Genomic DNA, 23316 nt, shown 5'->3' with positions numbered 1-23316 from the left:
TCTTAACTTAAATGTACGATCGAATGCATGGTGGGAATGAATGTTAGTAACAATAAAAGTGCTAACGATCTGTTGCTTGGTTGGGCTACTGTAAACGATCAAACCAGTCATAAAATAACAAATCCAGTTTCAGCAATGGTGACCTCCCCGTTGTTTGACTTGAAGAAGTTACGATCTGTAAAAACCAGTAAGTCCTCTTGTATTGACAATTTAATACGGACTTTATGTCTTAAGTAAATCCCTCTCAAACAGCTTCAGTTATCTGTTCACGGCGTCTGGCACATTGCAAGTCGTGAAATGTAGTTCATTTTATTTTGCGGCATTGCCGGTGGTGCAAATTTATAAACACAATTGTTGATAGAAAAATTGTTTTGAAAATCAAAATCAGAAACATAGATTTTTAAGGTAGATGTTTGGTGTATTATGTGTTGCCTATCACGCTAAAATGGTGGTTTGTTTCAGAATTGTACATTGTTTTGGCATAATTTAATAACAATTTATTTTTTTAACCTTGGGTACAATGTTTGATTTTCGTCTGATATGCGAACCTTGGACCTATCAAAATGAACGTAAGATGTTGCTCAATTTCCAGCGATGTCTGAATATTCTTCTATTGCAAACTAGTAAAACTGGCAACAATGCACTAGACATTGACGCTATTTATAACCTCAAACTTAGAAAAACATAACCTAATTCAACAAATTAAATGTAAAATTTCCATGGTCTCCTATTATGCCAAAACAACGTGAATGCATTTTAGTCAAATATTTTGAAAAAAATCTTTATTGAAAAAATTCATTACAATTCATTACATCATAGAAGTCACAAAATTATTGTCCGATTATCCAGAGCATGTTAACTCCGGCTCTTCCTAAATTAATTCTTCCAAGCATTCCATGTTCTTGTTTGTTAACATGGTACAGAAAAAACAAAATACTGTGAAACAAATTACTGTACCCCTGGAACAAACAAAAATTGATACGAGAATTTCAGTTATACAAACACTTGTACCTTCACCATTTCGTAAACAGTTTCGCCAATGATGACTCTATAATGTGGCGGTTTTTCAGACACTTGCTGGATAAAAAGACTATTTGGGGTCAAAGTGGGCAACTTATCTTTACACTTAATGTAATAAAAGCCGCTGAAGGGCTTCATGTCTGGCATACTTGGCAACGGCATCAATTGCGTATCCAAGTAAGAAGCCAACAAGTGCATCACGATCTAAAAAATCTAACAATCAGTCTTTTCTTCTTCACATTTTGTGAAAACGCACAGCTGAATCTGTTGGAAGAGATTCCTCCCATTCCTTCCCATTGTAACTGCTCCCGCCATTCCACTTGAACTCGCTCATGCAACCCCCTTTAGCCAATTCTCTTATTCTTTTCGCTAAATACTCTTGGTTTGAGGTGATTTCCAAGAATGGTATTAAAGTGGGTAAACTGGGTATAAACTGAGTAACGTGGGCTATTTGAGCAGTCTTCCTTAATCTGTCCAGTCCTACATTTCCAATTTTAATATCTGCCAACCCGTGCTTTTCAAATGATTCATTAATTCTATCAAACTCCTTCACCAAACGCTCTAAAATAGTCTGAGAAATCCACTTTCGTAAATTCTCGTTCCACTGTGTTAACGCAACAATATCGACGTTAATTTTTGTCCAAGGGGCTAGAGCTGAAGTTTGCGCATTTATGGGCGAAGTCTTTTTTTCAATTTTGTTTTTGGGACTGCTTGAATTAAGATTGGCTGAAATAATGGCCTTAATACCATCGACAGTTCTTTATTTAAAAAAAACTTACTTGGTGACTGTGTAGATAACTGATAAGTACATCTTTTTAAAAAGCTTGACATGTCCTTGGCAGTCTTTGTTACAGGGTGACTCCAAAATGAACTTAATAAATTTGAAGGTTGTTCTGTTTGATTGTTGAGATTTTTTACACTGGTATTAGCTTCAAATTCTTTCAAATATTTATCTAGATCTTTTTCATCTGCAATAAACTCAATACCAGACGTGTCTCTGTATTGAGTGTGACTAACAGGACTACCAGAGGTGAATGGTGACTGATTGGTATCAGGATTTACTTTGTGGTAGGTCCAAGAAGGTGATGACAATGAATAATTCAAACCTTAAATATCACTCTTTAGTCTAACAAGTACTCAATTTAAATATTATTTAAATTCTTACTTTCATTTGGAGACAAATTAGATCTCCAGCTATGAGCAGTCATATTCATTGGAGTACCTGGTGATGATAAAGTTGGACTGCTGCTTGGACTGTGTGAAAAGGAGTGATTGGGAGTTTGAATCGGAGAAATTTGTGCATAATTAATAATTTTGAAATTAGGATCTGAAATTAATCTCATCTATGATAAACCGCATTTTTTACTATGGACAATTATACCTGTATCACTAATACCTAAAAGTTTCTTCTGCTCTAATGTAATGGGAATTTGTTCTTTATTAAAATTTGAAATCATAATTTTAGCTGCATAATACAACACATTGATACTTATTATACAAATAAAACCATATTTAATATAATCATAAAAATCGAAATGGAACGGGCATGAATTTGCTCTGGAATAGACAGTAATTAGTGCCAGTGGAAGTCTTTAATTAATTTTAATTACATGTCGTAGAGTAGTACAGATAAAATTAAAAGATTTACAGAACCCCATATCAAACTCTTGCGTATATCTCTCCGTGTCTTATTTAATGATAAACTCCGTTCTAATATAATCGAATTTGTATTAAAAACATTACGATTTGGTCTAAAATTATTATGTAAACAATGGGATGCGGTTTTAAGAGAATTTTGTACTCACGTGCAAAGATTCATGGTTTAACACTCGTTATTTAAGTAATGACAAAATTACGGTATCTTTTATTATTTTAATTCTTCACTGTAACACAATATCATTTTTTAATAACAAAAAGCAAATAAATACTCTCTACAACATTATTCTAACCTACAAAAAAATACCGGTAAATTTGATTACTTGTGTTGTGGTACGCCTGATGATCATATCATACCAATGTGTTGATAAAAAAAACTAATTTTTAAAAATTTAATTGTAATACAGAAAATGCACAATATAAAATAATGGAAATTTATTTCTTAAATTTAACAGTAGTTTCTCCTCTCCGTCTTTTGTTTAAAGTGCTTCTTGGATCATAAATTTCAAACCAATCATCATCTTTCTTGTTTGCATCTTTAGCCAAAATTGGCGTTTTTTCTTGAAAGCACAGCCTGTGTTTCAGCCTAGGGAAAAAGATATTTAATGATGGAATATTTTAATAACTTTCCTTCATTTACCAAGCTTGCTCCTCTTCATTCTGTTCTTTGTCTTCTTCTCCATCTTTCATTGATTGTAGTTTCTTTTTAAATTTGTCCAACAGCTGTAATGTGAATTGTTCTCTTCCTGCACCTTTCTTGGGTAATGCATCTTTTTTACTCTTATATTTATCATATTCACTTTTATATTCTTCAACTGTCTCATTTTCCTCCAGCTTCTTTTCCTCGATGGCTTTCTCTTCTTTCTTCTTTAATTTATTTTTGTGGTACTCCTTTTTAACATTTTGAATTTCCTTTTGAATTTCCTCACTAAAAATGATAAATACATATTTAATTTCATCACTATATGCATATCTTTATTACTATTGTTTCTTTTTCTCTTCCTGTCTTTGTTCTTCCATAATTGATTCATAAGTGTCTAGAGGTTCAGCTGATGTTGTGGTTGCAGGTACTTGCTTCTTGTGTTCTCTTTTAAGTTTTTTTCTTATGCTTTGTAACTGCTCCTCTGGATCTACTTCATCTTCATCTTCATCATCATCATCATCGACATCTTCAGTTTTAGAACTCAGTTTTGGATCATCTTAAAATAACTATGTTAGATATAAAAAACAATAATGAACAAAAAAGTACCTAATACATCATGAGTTGATTTGCCTTTCCCCATAAATTTCTCATTTTCTCTTGCCAACGCTTCTTCATCTTCTTCTGCCTCAGCTCCAAAAGACAACAGCTTAAAATTCCTGCAACAAAATGTAGTCATAAAATTCCAACAACGTAAATAACTGTAAATTACTTGACTCCTGGCTTTTTCTCTTTCTTCTTCTTTTCCTTAACTTCCACTTCTTTAATCCTGGGTTCAATATCAGCAAAAGGGTTGTTCAAAACTTCTGTTTTAATAATCTTGTGAGGGTAAACAGGTCTTTCATCTCTCACTAATCCATCTTCAAGCTTAAGCATGTTAAAAACTGTTTCCCCTGTGATTTTTCCAAAAATTGTATGTTTTTCTTGTAACTCAGGTGTGGGGCCAAGGGTGAAAAAGAATTGTGAGCCGTTATCATCCTTTCCTGCATTTGCCATCGCCAAAAGGCCTCTGCGTGCGAATCGCAATCTTTGGTGAAATTCATCCTTAAAAGGTTCACCATAAATTGATTCACCACCTGTCCCATCTCCATTTGGGTCACCTCCCTGTACAATAAAACCTTTAACCACTCGGTGAAATATTGTGTTATCATAATAGCCTTCGAGGCACAACTGGATAAAATTGCGACAAGTTTTAGGCGTTTCTTTGGCCCATAATTCGACGTCGATGTCTCCAACTGTTGTTTTCAACAAGACCTAAAAAAAGGTTTGAGGTGCATGCTGCAACAAGTCGTGCTTATACTACCTTTCCAGTTGTTGGAGGTTCTAAAATATACACGCTACTCATTTTACAAGGTTCCGAAAAATCAAAATTGTTTTTATATGATAAACGTCAGAAAATGAGGTTACAACAGTGGTGCTATCGTTGACAAAACGTCAAACGGATTTGCTGTCGCTTTCTATCATCCCGTGAAACACATAAGCACCTCTCTGTCTCTCTCATCTAAATTGTAACTGTAGCTACCATTGGTGGTCACAAAGTCCAAACTTTTATATACGGAGTGAGTTGAGTAGTAAAATAATACAAATAAAATAAAATAAAAAATAACGGAATATATATTTGTCTAAATATGTAATTTTGATGATTCTTTGAGTATTTAAAAAAGAGTTAAATGAATCGAAATTTACAGAAATCTTTCCTTACAAAGGTTAACATATTTTAAATGTTGTTTAGTTCATAAAGCACAACACATCTAACGGGTGTTTTTTTCAAATTTGGCGTCGAAGTAGGCGTTTAACTGTTGATTGTGAACGCACTATGCAGGTTATGGATCGCGGATCAGCTGTTTAAATCTTACGCTTTACACGAGGGGTGCGATCTCAATCGACTCTCCAACGCCTACTTCGACGCCAAATTAAAAAAAAACACCCTTTATACCTAATTGAGATATATACATACTATTGCGAGCACGGAATTTCGGGCAGCAATTTATATGTCATTTAAAAAAAACACAAAAGAACTTTATTAGTTTATTGTCATAAATGTCATAATAATTAATTTTGACTTAACTTCAAAATAAACTGTCACAATTATGCCTGCAGTTTCGTACTTTAACAAAGTAAGAGTTGTAACCTTAGTTCAAAGGGGAATGTCCAACAGACGAATTTCACAAATATTGGACATTCCAAAGGTACGGTAAATTCTATGATAAGAAAATGGAGACAGACGGGTAGGTTGGAAAGGCTGCCAGGCTGTGCAGGACGGCTAGTTTCTACACCAAATGAAGACCATGTCTTAATAAATATAGTGCAAGACAATCCATTCACCACCGCTGTTGATGCCGTCAATATACAGGCTGTTTGATAAAAAACGCCTCAACCCATAACTTTTGTATTTATTTTCCGATTTCAACGAACAAAAAAAACAAAGATATGGTTTTTCATGCGCTACAAAGCAGCCATAAAATAAAAAACAAAATTGGCGTTATTTTCAGTAGCTAACGATAGTCAACTTTTTTTTTTAAATGGACACATGTAGTTTTTTAGGCTCAGTCTGGTAAAGTTTTTTTTTCTGAATCTAATGATGTATTAAAAGTTATCGTTTAGTCCATAGCTGACTGACAAAAAAATAAAACAATTGTTAATTGTGGTTCAGCTTATTATGAAATTTTCAAGTGTGCCGTAAAAAACAAATTGGACTGGTAACAAATTTTTTTTGAAGTTTTATTATTATTATTATTCTTTTAAAAAACATGAATAAAAAAAAAATTTCTATTAACTTTTTGTTTTTGACTAATTACGATTTTTATTACACTCGAACATAAAATAATAGTCAAATGACTGCTATCCTGCATGACTTACAATGTTATTTTATACTTAAATAAAAAAAGTTTAAAAAAGCAGATGAAAATTTCTAAGCTGACGTTTAGATGACATTTATCGTACTTTGTATTCCGATTGTTTTTCACGGCACTCTTAAAAATTTTATAATAAGCTGAACCACAAAAAAAAAATATTTTTTTTTTCGGGTAGCTATGAACCAAATTATAACTTTCAATACATCATTAGATTCAGAAAAAAAAACTTTACCAGACCAAGCCTAAAAAACTACATGTGTCTATTTAAAAAAAAAGTTGACTATCGCTAGTTATTGAAGATAACGCCAAAAAAAAATACATTTTATGGCTGTTTTGTAGCGTTTGAAAAATCATATCTTCGATTTTTTTGTTCATTGAAATCGGGTAATAAATAAAAAAGTTATGGCTTGAGGCGTTTTTCATCAAACAGCCTGTATACGTCTAATTTCCCGGGGTCCGTTTGGACGGCACGTCGGCGTCTGCGAGGAAATGGCCTCCAAAATCATGTTGCAGGAAAAAAAAGTTGCATCAACACCTCGGCTTAAAGAAGCCAGAATTGGATTTGCTTTGCAACATCTGATTCAAAATGATGCTTTCTGGAGCAGGGTCAGTTTCTCGGACGAAAAAGTCTTTCAGTCTCCCCCAATGGCCGATAGGCCGATTAAGGGTCTATAGGCCAAGGAATACTCGCTATGAAGAGCGATATGTTCGAAAGACAGAAAGGAGTGGACGTTTTTCGGTAAACATGTGGGCGTGGATTTTTGCTGTTCATCCTGGGATAATGCTGCATGTGGAAGATGGGCTTAACGCGGACGTTTTTATTAGGATTCTCGAAGACGTAATGCTTCCATCAGTGGCACCACTTTTTCCAAATGGCGATTTCATTTTCCAGCAGGAAAAGTGTTCTGTGTATACTGCTAGGGGGTAACGGGTTGGTTCGAGAATCATAATATAAACGTTCTGGACTGGCCAAGCCGCAGCTCTGACCTTAATCCGATAGAGAACATGTGGGGATATTTAGTTAATCATTTAGAACGACGGCATTTAATATTTCGAAATAGGCAGCTGTTAAATGCCATTACAGATGCATGGAATGCATTACCTCAGGATTTCCACAGAAATGTATGCCTTCCCATAAGCACCAGATTGACGAAAGTTGTAGAGGCCCAATGGAGGAATGACGAAATACTATAGTAGTTAGTTTTATTTTGAGTTTTAGTTTATTTTTCATTTCAATTATTGTTTGTTTTATTTTGAGTTCTATTTATTTTGCATTTTAGTTATTGATTTCCAAAGTTTAATAAAAGACTGTTCAGTTTTCATCTAAGCACTTGCAACTTTTCAGGATTAATGAATGCAATTTGTCAAAATGGCATCTGACAAAATGAGGTTAGCACATAAAGCCTATTTCACATTTATTTTTATATCAGTCAAATTTCAAGTCTGCCCGAAATTCCATGCTCGCAATAGTGCATATTAGTGTCAAATTTGATTATCTCAAGGACAATTTTATCCAGTTCATCTCCGCTTAAAAAAGTTCAAGTTCAAATTTTTTTAGCAGTAGACAAGATGTCAAGATTAAAAGATAACAAATAAAGAACTGTGTCGTAGGTATCTCATTAATAAACAAGAAATTAATACATTTTAGAGTGTATTTATTAATTTTGCCAATCAATTTGCTATCAATCATTGCTTCAGGTAATCTTACTTAGAAATGAAGCGCAAAAAATGTCATATTTTTGTAAAACCTCGTCCTTAGTCAGAAATGGTTTACACCTTTATGATAATCACCGTGTTTGTTGCTTATTTGTCAATTATTATTTTTAAACGTGATATGTTTATTTTACGCGTAGGTTAGTCGCTTTAGTTGGATTAATAATTTATTATTTTTTAGTTCTTATAATGTACAGTTTATATTTTCTAGAATCTGACTTGAACTGCTTTCTTATCATTACTAGACTTTTTATGAGGGTCAATAAGCACCAGCCAAAGAATAGAACTTATTACAATTGAATAATAAATTATATTGTTTGATGTGGCATCAATACTATGTACAAGTACACTTAACAGTATTTTATCTAAATCATATATTCGATAGATTAGTGAGTAAACTGATCAACGTCGAATTATTGTTACATTAATTGTTATCGTAGAGGACTCACATTTTCTAGCATAAACTAAAATTACATTAGTTCCCATTTCTTGCACCCAGACGAAACACTGAAATCATATCGCATTTTACAAAAGATAATAAAAGCCGACCAGTGATAAGAATTTTATATAAAATGCTGCCAGATAAGTTTACTCTTGTTATAAATATAAATTACCTGTGTCTGAAAACTTCAAAAAAGTGTTAATATTATGGTATTGTTCGTTGTCTGCGAGGAAATATGTACCAGTCAGATAGTCTCGATGTTGAAGGTGAACATTTTGTTTTGTTTACTTTAACCTTTAATAAGTTTATTCAAATTATTATCGATTTAATTAATATCATGTAAGCAGTTCGAAAGAGTGTTATTGTTGAAATTGGGTCAGAACATGCGATGAACTTGGATTATAAGCAGCGTTTGGTTTTGTGGAGTGATTGAAATGGGTGTATGTGATCAAAATGTGCTTCAGCGAAAGATTTTCACGGTGTTGGAGGGTAAAATATTAGAATTTCATCTTTGATATTAGTCGCGCAACGCAGAAAGTCTGCTTTTTGGCAACAATTCAAATAAAGTTGTTTAGTTATAACTAAACGCTTCTTTGTTGGCATTCTTTTCGAATATATTATTAAACAATGAAATTTCAGATTTACTAACAAACAAAGCAAGCTCTTTGTTGAAACTCGCTATTTTTGTGCCATTTAAAAATATATCTTTTATTTATAGAAAAATAAACCCACAACTGCATTGATAAAACGTAAAATGTACGTCACATTTGTACTCATTAATGTATAAATAAAAAACTATTTATTTGACATAATTATTAAAATATTGATTCTGATTTGGTAAAAGTTAATATTAGTCATTTTTTGATAACGTGAATTTTATTACAAGCTACATTAGATTTTCTCTATGATTTTCTCTTATCTATTTAAAAATGCTGCTTGTTTGCTTTTTTTCTATTTTTATTAGAATTACATAGTTGTTGGTAGATTCGTCATAAAAACGTGCAAACGTTATTAATTTGTTTTCACGGCTAATATCTCTATTGGAAAATTTTTACTAAACATTTCTGTGTTGAAAACGTAATGCAAAATTTACCAATAAGTAGTTACTCAGGTCAAAGATTCGTACCCCTGAACTCTGGAGCTCTTCATAAGTCACTGCTCTCTTACTTGTTTGGATGAAATCTTGAACAATGAACAGACAACACGCTGTCGGAATACTGTAATTGTTTTAGGTTATTTTCCGGTGTTAAATATTTTACAACTGTATAAGTACCTATCTCCCAACAATTACAGGGAGAATCAGTTATCTTTGGTTTTAACTGTCGTAACCTTTAATCCTCTATATGAGCATTCTCTTCTTTAATGACTACTTATTGCACCGATATTACACTCTTATCTATGTTTTAAATCTGTGCTAATATTAAATGATGCATAAATTATTATTTAAGATGATAATAAAATGAATTATTTTATAATACTTGCGCCTTCATGTCAAATTATGTGATTATTTAAAAAAAGCACTTATGAGATACGTTAATGTAAAATTGCGTTGTTGATTAAAGGCCCAATTCTTAATACGATTTGCGCACATGTCATCCAAGAATTGATTGATTATTGACAAAACAAAATCTTTATCGTGGGGATTTTTGTATTAAGTTAATTAAACCAATTAACTTCGACTGTCTATTAAAGTTGTTTCGCATTTGTGAAATGATAAATAAAACCATTTAGTATTTGTTGCAGAGTCTTTTAATTTTGAATAATTTGTTTATTAAATTTTGGTTAGTGAAGTAAGAAAAACAATATTGGAATCTTAATAGTTATCATAGGTTTATTTTAGGAGATAGTAAATTTGCAATTTCCAGATGATCACTGTAAACAATAACAACAGATCATCGACCGATAGAAGTAAGATAAACACGGAAGAAAACCGTGTGTTGAATTCAACAAAACAAATTTGTACAGATGAAATAAACTAAAATGTCGTGTATATCACTGTGAGCTCATTTTTAAAAGAACATCCCTACTTTCAGTTTTCAGAGATCAATAATAAATTCGTGATAATCTACATATTTCAGTGTTAAAAAGTTAAAAATTGTCTTAATGTTTTTGTAAGTTCCAGTAGTAGTCTTCCACTCTGGAGTACCTACGAGTATATCTATGAAGTTAAATTTATGTTTGAATTTATAATTTATTGTTACTTTTAACATTTCTTCCAACATTTGGTGATGAATTATGGGAGACATGATTATACAGTAATGTACCTACAATTAAAAACTTATTGTTGAGGTGTTTTTCCTGGATGACTTTTTCTTTGACATTATAAACTAACTCAAGCTTGCGTCGTCATGATGACATGCCAAATTATTCTGCAAAATGTTCGTGCACGTGGACTGATCCATTTAATCTTGCATTTGACTAACAATAACCAGTGCTGAATGATAGTTGAAAACATATTCCGAAAGAGCAGGTCCACCAGATATTTCACCGTAGACCATGGGTACTTCTCTAATGTTTTATCTGTACATCTGTACTTAAGGATGCCTTTTTCATTTAGTTTATTTCTCTCTCGTTTTTTTCTTCGTGTTAATTTAATGTTTTGTTTTTTTTTTGAGTGAGAAATAAAGACACCATATTTATAAAAACAATTCGAAAGTTCTGGTGATACACACAATTCTAACAGTTTTGTTATATTTTTCTTTATCCTTTGTTAAATGGTAACGCAAACTTGGCATTACGTAATAATTTTACGCTAACAATTTACGGAAGACCACCGTATCCTCATTTTTCATTTTCACGAATAAATGATCTTAATATGCTCAGTTTTAAATGATAAAAAAACTAAATATTCAGGTCAAGATTGCATTTAAGTGATAAATTGAAGAACTTCTTAATATTTACCAACATTTTTTTGTATATTTGTTTCAAAATGTTTTATTTTATTGTGTAGCAAATACTTTTATTAAAGAAATTTGAACATGTGTCCTGACGTCAAATATATAATCCTGCAAGGAGTAATTACATTCAATCCTAAATAGTCATTGCTTACTTTGAATCTTATAACTCATTAAAAACCGTGTATGCAGATGCAGATGTAATAATAGTACTGTTTACTTGTTTAATTATAATTTTTGTTGTTCGACACTGTCAGAATTTGAAAATTTTCTCCTGTGGATTTTGATAAACGTCACAACTTCACAACGTCAAGCTAATTTTAAAGATTTTAAGCGATTTGGAGCCTTTAGGGGCTCGTCGAACAAAAAAAAAAAGTTGTATTCAACTCGTTGGTGTGTAAATTGGGCTTTTTTTGGCAATCGTGGGCCTTTAAAATGCGAGTGAACCGAGCCCACTCATATTAAAAAAAGACCAATTTACACACCAACGAGTTGAATAAACTAAAGTAAAATCGTTATATAGTCAATTTCATATAAATGTGCATCTAAGCAAGCCATGAAGTGACTTTCTTTTGCTATTAAAGCTAAAGCTATAGTAAATTCAAAAAACTCCTGGACTGTCAAAATTAAATTTTAAATAAAATGCTTGTTTTGACTGTACTTGGATATAAAAAATTTTCGCTAGAGTGTACTGACATCAAAATCTAGTTACAAAATATATTTAGGTTATGTTTTCATTTTTAATCATTGAACTAAAAATGTTTTGAATCATTCATTGCTTCGAACACTTGAAGCGAAATGCAGCATCTAAATGAATGAGAGCAATTTAATAAAGTTTATAAAAAACACGCGACAAACTGAAAACAGGTAACAAATTAAACAACAACCAAAATCATCCAAAATAAACTAATCTGTTTCATTTATTCAGAAGAAACTTATTTAACACTTGATTAACACTTATCTCTCCAAAATTTTGATTTGTGAATCACAAGAACGAACACCAATTCTTAGTTAACAATACTGGAGCGGCTTTGGCACAAATTTGTAATTTCTTCCCGTTATTATCACATTTTTGTTTGTTCCTCATAATAATTTCTTATGGCCCTCTTCTCTCGCGCTAATAGAACCACCCTAGTTCGTTTTGAACTTTCCATTTTAACCCTTTTACAAAAAACACTTCAATAATTTTGCAATTTATTTGACAATGTCAATTTAAACAAATGAATAGTTTGAAAAATTTAAAAATCATAGATAACAACCGGGCAATATGAAAATAACTAGTGATTTAACCAACCTAACAACTGCAATTTTGATTTTGACAGTCCAGATGTTTATTGAATGGACTTTAGTGACTTTGATTTTCGAAGTTGCTTGCTCTGTGCGAACTCGATTTGACTAATTTTTAATTTTTTGTTCATTTTAACATTGCTGATTTCAAAAGCAATGTTACGTCTTTTTACTGATTAAATTAAAGTAATTCTTATTTGTTTTTGTCTTTGTATTTTTATCAAGTAAAGATTTATTGGACATGACCTTCATAAATGTGACTTTTGTAATGTAACTAAATTAAAGGTGCTTTTACACATGCCCAGCTCACTTGATGAACATTTATATGAAATCAACTATAGGTATGAATTGTCAAAATGACGTTTGGTTGGTATCAACTAAAATTACTAGGCGCGCTTCTCGGGATTTTTGAATTTAAGTTTTTGTTCTGGCGCCAATCGTCAAACGTGACAGGTAGATTTATACAAGTTATAAATTCAAACATTTTATTGAAAGAAAAATGAGTCCACAAAAGACACAGACATTGCTTTCCGCAAAAGAAAAAGTGTGGGTGGTTAACTGCTACAATGAATTGCAATTTAATAATTATTATAATCTATTAACAATGTTTTCCATTTTCTGGAGTATAACCTCACTCTTAGCATTTGACATACGCAAAAACAGTAAATATTTTAAAAAATTTTTTTAGCGGTACGGTCACTGGATTTTTAAAAACTTTGACACTGACAATTCACATGTATAACGATTTTACTTTACTATTAACAGCGGTTGTAATTTTTCTAATATCTTACTGAGTACCTAGCTCTGTTCAAACACTATACTTGCTCAGAACCCCCTGAAAAATGATTTTTTTCGCACTTAATACATGTTTTTCGCTCATTTTTCGTATTTTGCATTATAAATTATGTAATTGTAATAAAAAAATTATATACGGTGTGATGTGATCAAGAATGATCATCACGAATCTGTTGGTAACAATGAAATTTGGCAAATTTGAAATCTACCATCAAAGGTTCATTTTTGTAATAGCATAAACATAACTGGCATAACCAAAAATGTTTTTAATGTCGTCTCAAGTTAATACGCTCAGTGCCATTACGAGACAAAAAACACCAGTACTTTTCAATTGTTATATTGCCAACAGACTCAGTCATTGTTGATGAAGCTGTATTTTCTGGATAGTCATGTAATGCAAGTAAACTGCAAAAACTAATGAAAACAAATTGTTTACTTTAATTTCTGTTCAGAAGGTGATAAAACCGCTATAATAATAATTCAGGTCCGTTAACTCTATTAGCAATAAATTAGATTGTCATTTGAGAAATCTAAATTCTAACAGCACTAAAATGAAATTAATAAAAAAATTTAATCATTAATCACATACCTACTTCTAATAACAATTTTTATTGATATTGATTGATAACTGTTGTTTATTAAGGTCACTGATGATCATCTGAACATTTATAACTGCAAGTAGCGGTTTTGTAACATTTAATATCATTACCATTGTATTTATAATACCATTGCTTAAATTGTTTGAATGAATTGTTTCTTATTGTTTATTTTTTCACTCCATTTTACTAGGATTTGTTTATTGTCAAAAGGGAGTCTAGACAATATATATCTACGCCGAATGTTTCTGTTTGTAAACAAACTAAATCTACTATGGATTAATTAATTAATTAATTAATCTACGAAAGTAAAAGATTTTTCGAACATTTCTAAAAATTTGAAGCAGATTTATTCGTTATTTGCAGTATTAGTGATTACTACGCATCATCTTTTTTTAAAATTTCATTTTAAGAACATGAATTAGTATTTACAACGTATTCTTCAATATTTGCAATATTTTATCGTAATTGCGAAATGAATAACTATAGTTTTTTATACGATTATCGTTTTAAATATTTACAAATTACATTTGCCAGAACTCTTCAAAAAACATTCCTCGTGTATTTGACGTCTTGTTAATTCTTTAATCTGTCTGTCAAGATTGATACAAACCTGTTCTATACTACAATCGATTCCGGCGGACGTCACAAATATCTCGCATAAGCTGTTAATAACAGTTCCATTATAATTAAGAAAAATTAATGCAACTGTGTAATTACAGAGTGCCCATTGAAAAATCACAACAATTGTAAAAAGCGACCGTCGACCCTTAAAGGTCCTCTTCGGGTGATCAGGCTATGCGTTCTGGGAATTTTTCTTCCTAGTTTATTCATAGCTGTGCCTCTGTACATGAGATATCATGTGTATGGCCATCAACTCTACCCTTTAGCCATGTCTGATATGAGACTGATAGATAATAAAGTTTCAACAACATGGTGTCAAGTAAGTAAATTTTTTCCAAGAAATCAAGAAGATTTCTCGTGTCAATGATTTCAGAGACAACTCGTGAAAGTCAATACCACATTCAATGCATTCCTTTTAGAAAACTCACCGTCTTTGGCTTCACATTTGAAGCCATTAACGATGGTCCGTCATCTCAGTCTAGAAGATGACACAAAAGAATATTGGGGATTTTATTTGTTGCAAGGTTCTTCAGTAACAGTCTCCACTTGTGTAAGGTATTGGCGTTTTGCAAGTAATGCTGTACATTACTGATTTTTGAATTTAGATGGCCCGGGTCGTCTCTCATTGTGATCAGAGGTCACAAGCACCTCCACGAATGCGCTTACATCGGAGACAATTCCTCCGAAGAGTTGGATGAATTAATGGAAGCAATTCGAGAGGGGAACTACGTGAAGTCAGAGAACAAGAAACAAAACTCCACTCCACACGCTCCAGTTAATGAGCCCGATATGATGAAACGCCATCGAGTAGACGTAGAATTCCATCATCCAATCCACAAGAATAACACCAAGAACCACACAATTAAAGATGCTGTAGACGACGCTGATATTACAGATCCCAAAGCACTTCAAACTTTGCTAGATTCTCTTCAAGCTAAGGCAAAGGAAAACCAGAAGCAAACGCTTGAAGAGAAATACATGCACGTTCACAGAAACTCCACTATAGCCGAAGGAGAAAGCAAGAATTTCCAGATTGAGGCTCCACATTCAGACCAAACCCACTCGCAAGAAACTTACGCAGATATTATGAGGAAGTTGGAAAGTTTAGGGAACAAAAGCAACACCATTTTGGACCAGATAAATAAAAAGTTTGGGGGTAAAGTTAACAACAGTGAAGACAATTTGGTACAAGAACCGCACCAACAAGTGTTTGACGTCAAAGGCAGACACTATTCCAAACCTTCCGTCCATTTCGATGATAACATCGACAGAGCCAGAAGACGAAGAAGAGAAATTATTATCTCAAATGCGATGCACTCGAATCTTACTGAAGACGACGAAGAGCGCAACTTGGGAGTAGAAGAAGTAAGTTTGAATTTGTAAACAATTCGAGCTAAATTTCTCTTTCAGGAATTCACTCCTGATGGAATTGCTGACCACAGAGGTACAATCAACGAGACAACTTTAAACGACTACAGTAACAGTGAGTTTTGGTCGTCTTTTTCCAGCTCTGAAGAAGCTTTGCTTAACTGTGCCGGTCTAATTCTCAATCTGCCACTCACTCCCCATCACAAGTGTGTCCCAGAGTTGACAGAAGAGCAAGCGGAGGAAACATATCTTGCAAACACCATCACCTACAAGTAAAGTTTTGTAAGTAGCGTTTGAACATAATACAACTTGTTGTTTCAGGGTTCCGGTCAACGGATACTACTTCTTCGTCTTTAACAGTGAGAACGAAGTGCAAACAAACTATATCAGGGTGCAGTTCCACCTAAACAAGGCCGTTTACAACGTGTCCAATGCTGTTTCGACTTGCATGAACAGTTCTGAGACTTGTGCCATGGATTTGAAATTTTTCTCCTCGGAGAAACTCGTGATGGAATTACCGGTTAGAGAAAACAGTTCTCTTTGGAACGAGGAATTCGTTGTGGTGTCGGAATGTGAGCCGCGGACCATTCTTTACGCGATGTGTGTGATTGCTGTACCTGTTCTTGTGATACTTTTTGCATTTTCGTGATATGCATTTTTATTCGTAATAAAATCTATTTTTGACTTGCTGCTTTTCGTCCAAATCGACTTTCCTTCATGGGAAAGCGATAAGGTTTCTTTAATCCTAAGTATAATTTGTTAGGGCACGCGTTTTTAATCCCTCATCTAAATTAATTGAGTCAGGCGGGAAGATCGGATTACAGATTAAAAATGTTAGGGTGAATCTTCACCGGCTTCGTTGGCTTCTCCAGATAATAGGATTTCTATTTAAAAACACTCAATTAATATTTAACTTTAATTGTTTCTAACTACACAAGTGATCTAGTGTACGTCTGACGATTCAAATCGGTGATAAAGTGAGTAATTTTACAAGAAGATAAGATATGAAAGGAAGGAAATGATGGTATCTCTTAAGTGTGATAGTTGGATTGCCTTCGTGACAATCCTTCAGCTAAAATAACAGCATGAATTAGGTGGCTTCAAATCCCGTAGGACTATTGACAAAGTGACAAGGGCATCGTCCCTTCATGACTCCTACCCCTCCCCTATTTAACTTGCCATAGGGATGCGTCAAAACATCCTTTGTTACCACTTTAAGCTCGAGTGATCATGAAAATTAAATTAAACACAAGATGGGTATCTGCGTTTAGCCTAATCGTGAGAAAATTTGTCTCCACAAATTTCCTGAAATGTCACATTGTGATTGACTGGTTCGATTTTTTTTTTGTTGTAATGTGCGTGGATTCTATTAAAAGGTCCGAGCTTTTGTGCGAAAACAGTAATGAATAAAAAGTCAGCGAAGGTAGTTCCCAGCACGTTTTATTTATAGGGGTGTCTGGTCACGTGTTGTTGCCACACGACTCTAATAACCCCATAAAAAGCATATTAGCTTTGAAATCTCGACCCTTTTAAATTGGGCAAATAAAAAATTGATACTGATCTCTACTTGAATTTTTTTCATCTAAACGGAAAGTGTATTTGAAAATTGCTTTTTCTTATGTTATTTTTTAATGGTGTTGGTTTGATTGATGTGACCTTCAGTACGTCCACGTGACGGATCGACCCTCGGAGAGTCTGGGGGAGGGAAACGTCGGATTTGGGGGCGGTTCTAGCGTTATCTCACAGTTGCAGGTATGTTTGACTTTACACTTGGAAAAACATCAATTGTGTATTTACTGGAGGCTGAGCAGGACCGTCCCAAGTACAGCTCTAAACATTTTTTGGATCATTAGTGTATTTAAAGTACGAGAAGAATTTCTGCTCTAAACATAAACAAAAGAAAAATGTATTTTTCTTTTCTTAAACTTGAAAGAATATTTTGAGTCGTTTCTGCGTTTAATTATTTAAAATTTTATCTACTGTACGAGTATTTTAAAATAGAGTACTCTGGCGTCAAGACCTGTAAGTCTGATCTGGTATTAACTTATAATTACAATGTTTTGGTTGGAAACAGGAAACAATTAACTGATATATTTAAAAAAAGATGATTTGGCACGACTGCAATATGATTTATCAGTATAGATTAGATCACAATTCCGTATGATTATGGTATTGAGAGTTACCTCACAAATGCTTATTACAACCAGGTTTATCTATGTGATTTTACGTTTTGATTAGAGAGTAAAAATTGTAAATATTTTCTATAAATATGGTGCTTATAATTGTCGGTTTATCTGTCTAGTTGTGGGTGTATCAACATGTATGTACTTGCTTGCTATCGTCTTTACATACGATAATTTGTAAATAAGTTGTCCTACAGTAAACAATTATTCATGATACGGTAATTGTTCACTTTAACTACTTCTGGAATTTTCGCGTTTTTTCTGGCTAGACAGCCTCAGGACGTCCTCCTACATCGTTTCCCACTAGTCAAACCTTGTGCAAATGAAAATTTTGCTTACCCTTTAGTTATATGTATGTACTAAGATTTGGCGCGACCTTGAAACACAACAAGAGAGAAAAAAGAAAGGCATTTGCACAAGGTTTGAATGGAGGGACACGATCTAGGAGGACGGCCTGAGGGTGTCTATCCAGAAAGAACGCCAAAATTCCAGAAGTAGTTAAAGTGAACAATTACCCATGATACATACAATTGTTGTATAATCTATATTGAGATTATATAGTACTAAAAGCAGATTATCTGGAATTTAGACCCATTTAACTGTTAATAATTGAAAAAATATTTTCTCTATAGTCCGAAAAATGTCTTCAAAATGTTTAAAAATTATCAACTTCCAAATACGATTTTTTAATTAGCTGACTGCCAGGCTTAGAGTAATGAAAGTAACATGAGATTAAAAAGTAGTCAATGTCGACTATGGATAAAAGTTCTTGTCTTCTTAAATTTCATTTTGTTGTTTGTTATGAAGAATTCCAGAAACATTTCCCTCCCGACTATTCCTAGGACGACGTTTACCAAGTTACATATAAGGAAAACTGTTGAATTATTTTTGTTCATAGCCTACTTTGATTATTTTTTTATCGCGTCCTGTACCTACATGTATCGGGTGTTTATTTAAATTTCCGGTCAAAGTTGGCGTTGAAGAGTCGATTGTGAACGCCACCACTGGTGTAAAAACGTAAGATTTAAACAGCTGATCCGTGATTCGTAATCTGTAGTGCGTTCACAATCGACTCTTCAACGCCAACTTTGACCGGAAATTTAAATGAGCACCCGATACATGTACGTAGGTACGTATATTGGAGTATTTGACATTATTTTGTTTGTAAAACCATACTTTGCAATTAACGCATGGTGATAAGCATGCATTGTGTTTTCAATGCTTTTGATCCTTTTTGTAATTTTTTTTAGTGATAGTGATAGGTAATAATAATAATTAGATATCGTTATATTCAGTATTCAAATCGAAATATTTTTTGCATTAACGAAATTTCTGTTGACGTAACAATACAGATTGTATTTTATGAATGATTTGAATGAATGTGTTAAATTAATAAAAACTGAATTAAAAATAACCTCTCTGTCCTTTATTGTAAAGAGCGATCAAATTAATTTGTAATCGAGTTGTCCATGAATCCGAAATCGTATGTCGTTACTTGAACTCCACGCTCCAATAAACAGCTTGAAACACAGGTTAGATCTCGACATATCAATCGCAAAAGACATACGAATTTAAATCCATGGATGACTCCATTACAAATTAATTTGATCGCTCGATATTATAAACGGGAAAACCGCTTGCCCCAAATTTCATTATACAAAGTATCTATTAAAGAATGTATATCAAGAGTCCTGTGGAATTCGAATATATTTGACTTTTGCCGTTCTGTGGATATTGTGGTACTAAATAACTAAATAGAAAAGCAGTTTATGTAAGACCATTAATGACAAGTTTTTAATAAAGACTCTTGTAAGATGGAAAGTAATTAGAATATAGAAAAACTGAAGAAAATCACCAGCAAAACAACTAAAACATCGAACTCACAACTGAAGCTAAGATTTAATAATTTGACATTGACCGTTGACATCTGATTTGACGGCTTCAACGGATCGACATAGTTCGACACAATAAAATTATAGAGCCTCACAATTCCAGAGGACTCTTTATATACCTACGTTCTTTTACTTCTTTTATACTTTCCGGGATAGTTTCGTTAATTAGGCAACCACTTTTACATTTTGTGTAATTTTTAAAAATTTGTTTGACAGGTTTGACTGTTTATTATGTGTATAAGAAAATTGTTTCTGATATTCGATGAAGGACACAATGTGAGAAACTCTTTTTTAGTTGACAGATTTCATGTTATTACCTATCCTTTATGATAACTTTACTAACTAACTAACTTTATTATACTGATGTGTTAAACGTGGCTGAAGATGCAAAAACGTAGACGCGTATGAAACAAATGGGCACCATCGCCGAATTTTGGTCATCCCTCTTAGCACAAACGCAGTTGACATTTGACATTTATTTTTATTTTTTAATTTTTATTGTTATTTATCTATTGCAAACATTGTTTTCTTTTTCAACAATACATATTGCAATTTTTGCTATTGTCTATTTTTAAAGTACCGGATGAGCAACAATAACTGTTTCAGCTGGCAATAAAAAATTTTATATGAAATTTTCAAGACTGAATTTTACCCATTTTGGTTTGTTTTATTGACATTATTGACAGCTGGCATACATTTCAAATTTAAATGTCTTGGTTTTTGTAATATTTTATTAATAAAATGGTTTTCTCGTTGGAAAATGACATAAAAGTAACCAGAATTTACTGCCAACGCAAACAATTTTACTTTTCTAATAAATAAATAATATTTTGATAGATTTTAAGGGGTGTACAAAATGTTACTTGGCAACGTTTCATCAATTGTTTCAAAAGGTGACTGCTCAAATAGCTTCAAAATTTACATCAAAATTTTAACAACAAAATCTAATCTTTTCGTTGGATCAGACGAGTGATTTAGTTAATTATTATTATTGTTTGTGTAGACATCTATTTTTTAATGTTTAACAATGTAATACATAATCTAATAACTTGAGGAAATTTTATTAGTAGTAATTGAATTTTCACTGTCATATCTCCATTTTAAATTTCATAAAAATTTAAAAATACTTAAATCAAAAACTAATATTACTACTATTATATTCAGGGTATCTATAAATGATTGTCGGGTCAAGCCAGCTTTGGAAAAAAAGATTGTTTGTGCCGCCTTTTTGAAGCAGATGCCCAATTTTAATTTATTGTTAACTGTCATTTCTGACATTAATGGCGTTTTATTCGTGCTTTTGAATCCAGTTTTCGTTCCTTATATTAATAAATAGAGTTAATAAACACCAAAAATCTGTATTTTTCGAAACAAATTCTCTCAATCGAGTCTCCAACGCCAACTTCGACGCCAAATTTAAAAAACGATTATAATATATTTTTTTTAATATCTAATGTGGGAGTCTTGTACCCATAAAAATGTAGATGTTAGCAAATAATTGTAACAACATTTACATTTAAAATATTTAGTAAAATAATACAGCAATCAACAGATAATTCTTGAAATGGTTACTTATGTTGTTTTTTAATTTTGTCATAAATTACCATTGATTTTTTTCATTCCGTGTAGCTAACAATAATGAAAACAATAACCTTGAACGATTATTACTCCTCTGTTATAAATTTACGGCGGCACCCTTTTATAGTTTGGGGTGGAGTTTCAGCAAACTTCCCGCCTCTCCTGCATATTTGTCGAAGTCATTGGTCCAAGCGGGGGTGGCTGCTCGGCGGAGATAACAGTCCTGGCAACAGGATATGTGGCTGATATTCGACATTGTCGCTTTGATCGTTTCCGTTCCGGCTCGATGGTAATTTGCTGCTGCATTTGCATTTAGGGCAGCTATTCCTTGACCGTGAACTAACCAATCGAAAAAATTAAATTCGTTTGAAAAACTTGTGGTGATTAACTGCGGTCGTTAAACGCAAATGTGAGAAAAATTCTGATTCAAATGGTGAGTAACTTGTGGAAGTGGTGTCTTCGGTTGTGACGATTGCATTATTGGAAGCGTCATTCATTATTTTTGGTAGCCTATGATAACAGTTCCGGATATGGAATGGTCTGCGGATGGCGACAACACGGATTACAGCGCCTCTTCGTCGCCGATAGTCAGACGCTCCCAGCAGAATCCGGACCCGGATTCGCTCTCCGACGAAGACGACTTCTCCGATGAGTTTTCGGTGATCGACAGCGACGACGAGAAGCAACGCACTTTCTCGCAACACCACGTCCTTCAGGTACTAATTAAGGAGTTGTCGAAAACTTACAAAACACACATTCTTCTAGACTCCTGTCGAAATCCCGACCAGAGGTGTTGTCAAGAAAATTTTTACCAATAGCAGGGAGCGTTGGAGGCAACAGAATGTGAGCGGAGCCTTTGCCGAATTGAGAAAGCTCGTGCCAACCCATCCACCCGACAAGAAGTTGTCCAAGAATGAAATCTTACGCATGGCGATTAGGTGGTTTCCGCAAATATTTTAGTGGATTGAGTAATTATTTTGCAATGTTCAGATATATCAGGCTGTTGACTAATGTGTTGGAATGGCAACAGACCCATGAAGGTCCCATCCAGGTGAAATGCGAGGACTCTCTCTTTATCAGCCGACATTCTCCAGCAGTTTCCGGGCAGCAGTCGTTACGCATGAGGGCTCGTCTCCGAAGAGGTGCTCTACCATCTCAGCCACTTCCTCTCTGCGACAGAAATGGGAACAATCTGTTGATGATCGCCCCCAACAACCACCTACCATTTAGAAAAATGAACGTCTTTATCGACATCATAGGAAGGAGCAACGGCAAGATTAAAATTGAACAGGACGAAGTGGCGAAGGAGAAAGAGGAAGAGCGAGAACAGAACAAAGAGAAACAGAACTCCAAAGATTAACAGATTAAAACAATTAAAAAAATATTTACAAGTATTCCAAGCCCATTGTGATGTAGTACCTGCTTTTATTATATTTTATTATTATTTTTATTGTATGTGCATCTTTGTGGTGTTCTATATTCCTTACAAAGCTGTGTACCGAATGAAAAATAAATTCTTTGTGCAATAATCCGCTATTTTGCCGCAACAAAATGTGAGTATTGTCACATTGTTAAAAAACAATCCAACATCCTGGCATTTAAATTTTCTTATCGCAGGTTTTTAATCAGTCGGAAGTAGACAGGCAAAATTCGGTGACTTCCTCTAGTCCACTCGATGCGTACCTTCACTAGTTCTGTAATGACGTCACACCT

At 33.3% G+C, this 23316-nt stretch overlaps 4 protein-coding genes across 7 annotated transcripts; 2 read left to right on the top strand and 2 right to left on the bottom strand.

Moving 5' to 3' along the window:
- Positions 1–12: 12 nt before the first annotated feature.
- LOC138122908 (uncharacterized) lies at positions 13–16634 on the top strand. Of its 4 annotated transcripts, XM_069037306.1 has the most exons (7): positions 13–79; positions 128–187; positions 14681–14901; positions 14956–15137; positions 15188–15947; positions 15993–16222; positions 16272–16634. In XM_069037306.1, exons 1-7 carry the CDS (start codon positions 28–30, stop codon positions 16597–16599), a joined length of 1833 nt encoding a protein of 610 aa, XP_068893407.1. In that variant the 5' UTR covers positions 13–27; the 3' UTR covers positions 16600–16634. The 4 variants fall into 4 exon arrangements, with proteins under 4 accessions (XP_068893407.1, XP_068893406.1, XP_068893409.1 ...); XM_069037305.1 differs by having other exon boundaries at positions 13–187; XM_069037308.1 differs by lacking the exons at positions 13–79; positions 128–187 and adding an exon at positions 8446–8652.
- Positions 766–2982, bottom strand: LOC138122911 (transmembrane protein 209). Its single transcript, XM_069037312.1, has 8 exons — positions 2826–2982; positions 2631–2771; positions 2402–2577; positions 2186–2347; positions 1800–2126; positions 1277–1746; positions 1012–1224; positions 766–959 (listed from the first exon to the last, which is right to left on the bottom strand). The coding sequence occupies exons 1-8, from the start codon at positions 2837–2839 to the stop codon at positions 831–833; spliced, it is 1632 nt and encodes a 543-aa protein (XP_068893413.1). The 5' UTR covers positions 2840–2982; the 3' UTR covers positions 766–830.
- LOC138122914 (spliceosome-associated protein CWC27 homolog) lies at positions 3055–4933 on the bottom strand. Its single transcript, XM_069037317.1, has 6 exons — positions 4680–4933; positions 4089–4630; positions 3926–4035; positions 3659–3875; positions 3317–3604; positions 3055–3262 (listed from the first exon to the last, which is right to left on the bottom strand). Exons 1-6 carry the CDS (start codon positions 4719–4721, stop codon positions 3112–3114), a joined length of 1350 nt encoding a protein of 449 aa, XP_068893418.1. The 5' UTR covers positions 4722–4933; the 3' UTR covers positions 3055–3111.
- Positions 16635–21764: 5130 nt separating the features above from the next.
- On the top strand, positions 21765–23132 carry HLH3B (Helix loop helix protein 3B). The gene is made up of 4 exons (XM_069037970.1): positions 21765–22036; positions 22113–22319; positions 22369–22541; positions 22594–23132. Exons 1-4 carry the CDS (start codon positions 22034–22036, stop codon positions 22961–22963), a joined length of 753 nt encoding a protein of 250 aa, XP_068894071.1. The 5' UTR covers positions 21765–22033; the 3' UTR covers positions 22964–23132.
- The last annotated feature ends 184 nt before the right edge of the window (positions 23133–23316 follow it).

Source organism: Tenebrio molitor, chromosome 2 (assembly GCF_963966145.1).
Source record: "Tenebrio molitor chromosome 2, icTenMoli1.1, whole genome shotgun sequence".
Taxonomy (NCBI): Eukaryota; Metazoa; Arthropoda; class Insecta; order Coleoptera; family Tenebrionidae; genus Tenebrio; species Tenebrio molitor.
The sequence above is the reverse complement of the archived record's forward strand: the minus strand, read 5'-3'. Positions and strand labels throughout refer to the sequence as shown.

Excerpts from the sequence above, each read along its gene's own strand:
- LOC138122911 (XM_069037312.1), bottom strand. Across the intron at positions 1,225-1,276 it reads CTCTTCCAACAGATTCAGCT|ATCGTGATGCACTTGTTGGC; the intron begins GTGCGTTTTCAC and ends TAGATTTTTTAG. Across the intron at positions 960-1,011 it reads CTGTTTACGAAATGGTGAAG|GGGTACAGTAATTTGTTTCA; the intron begins GTACAAGTGTTT and ends TGTTTGTTCCAG.
- LOC138122914 (XM_069037317.1), bottom strand. The coding sequence starts at position 4,721 with ATGAGTAGCGTGTATATTTTAGAACCTCCAACAACTGGAAAG. Across the intron at positions 3,876-3,925 it reads ATCAACTCATGATGTATTAG|ATGATCCAAAACTGAGTTCT; the intron begins GTACTTTTTTGT and ends AGTTATTTTAAG. Across the intron at positions 3,263-3,316 it reads AATGAAGAGGAGCAAGCTTG|GCTGAAACACAGGCTGTGCT; the intron begins GTAAATGAAGGA and ends CTTTTTCCCTAG.
- HLH3B (XM_069037970.1), top strand. Across the intron at positions 22,320-22,368 it reads CGCAACACCACGTCCTTCAG|ACTCCTGTCGAAATCCCGAC; the intron begins GTACTAATTAAG and ends ACATTCTTCTAG. Across the intron at positions 22,542-22,593 it reads ATCTTACGCATGGCGATTAG|ATATATCAGGCTGTTGACTA; the intron begins GTGGTTTCCGCA and ends TGCAATGTTCAG.
- LOC138122908 (XM_069037305.1), top strand. The coding sequence starts at position 28 with ATGGTGGGAATGAATGTTAGTAACAATAAAAGTGCTAACGATCTGTTG. Across the intron at positions 188-14,680 it reads GTTACGATCTGTAAAAACCA|AGTGCCCATTGAAAAATCAC; the intron begins GTAAGTCCTCTT and ends GTGTAATTACAG. Across the intron at positions 16,223-16,271 it reads GCAAACACCATCACCTACAA|GGTTCCGGTCAACGGATACT; the intron begins GTAAAGTTTTGT and ends TTGTTGTTTCAG.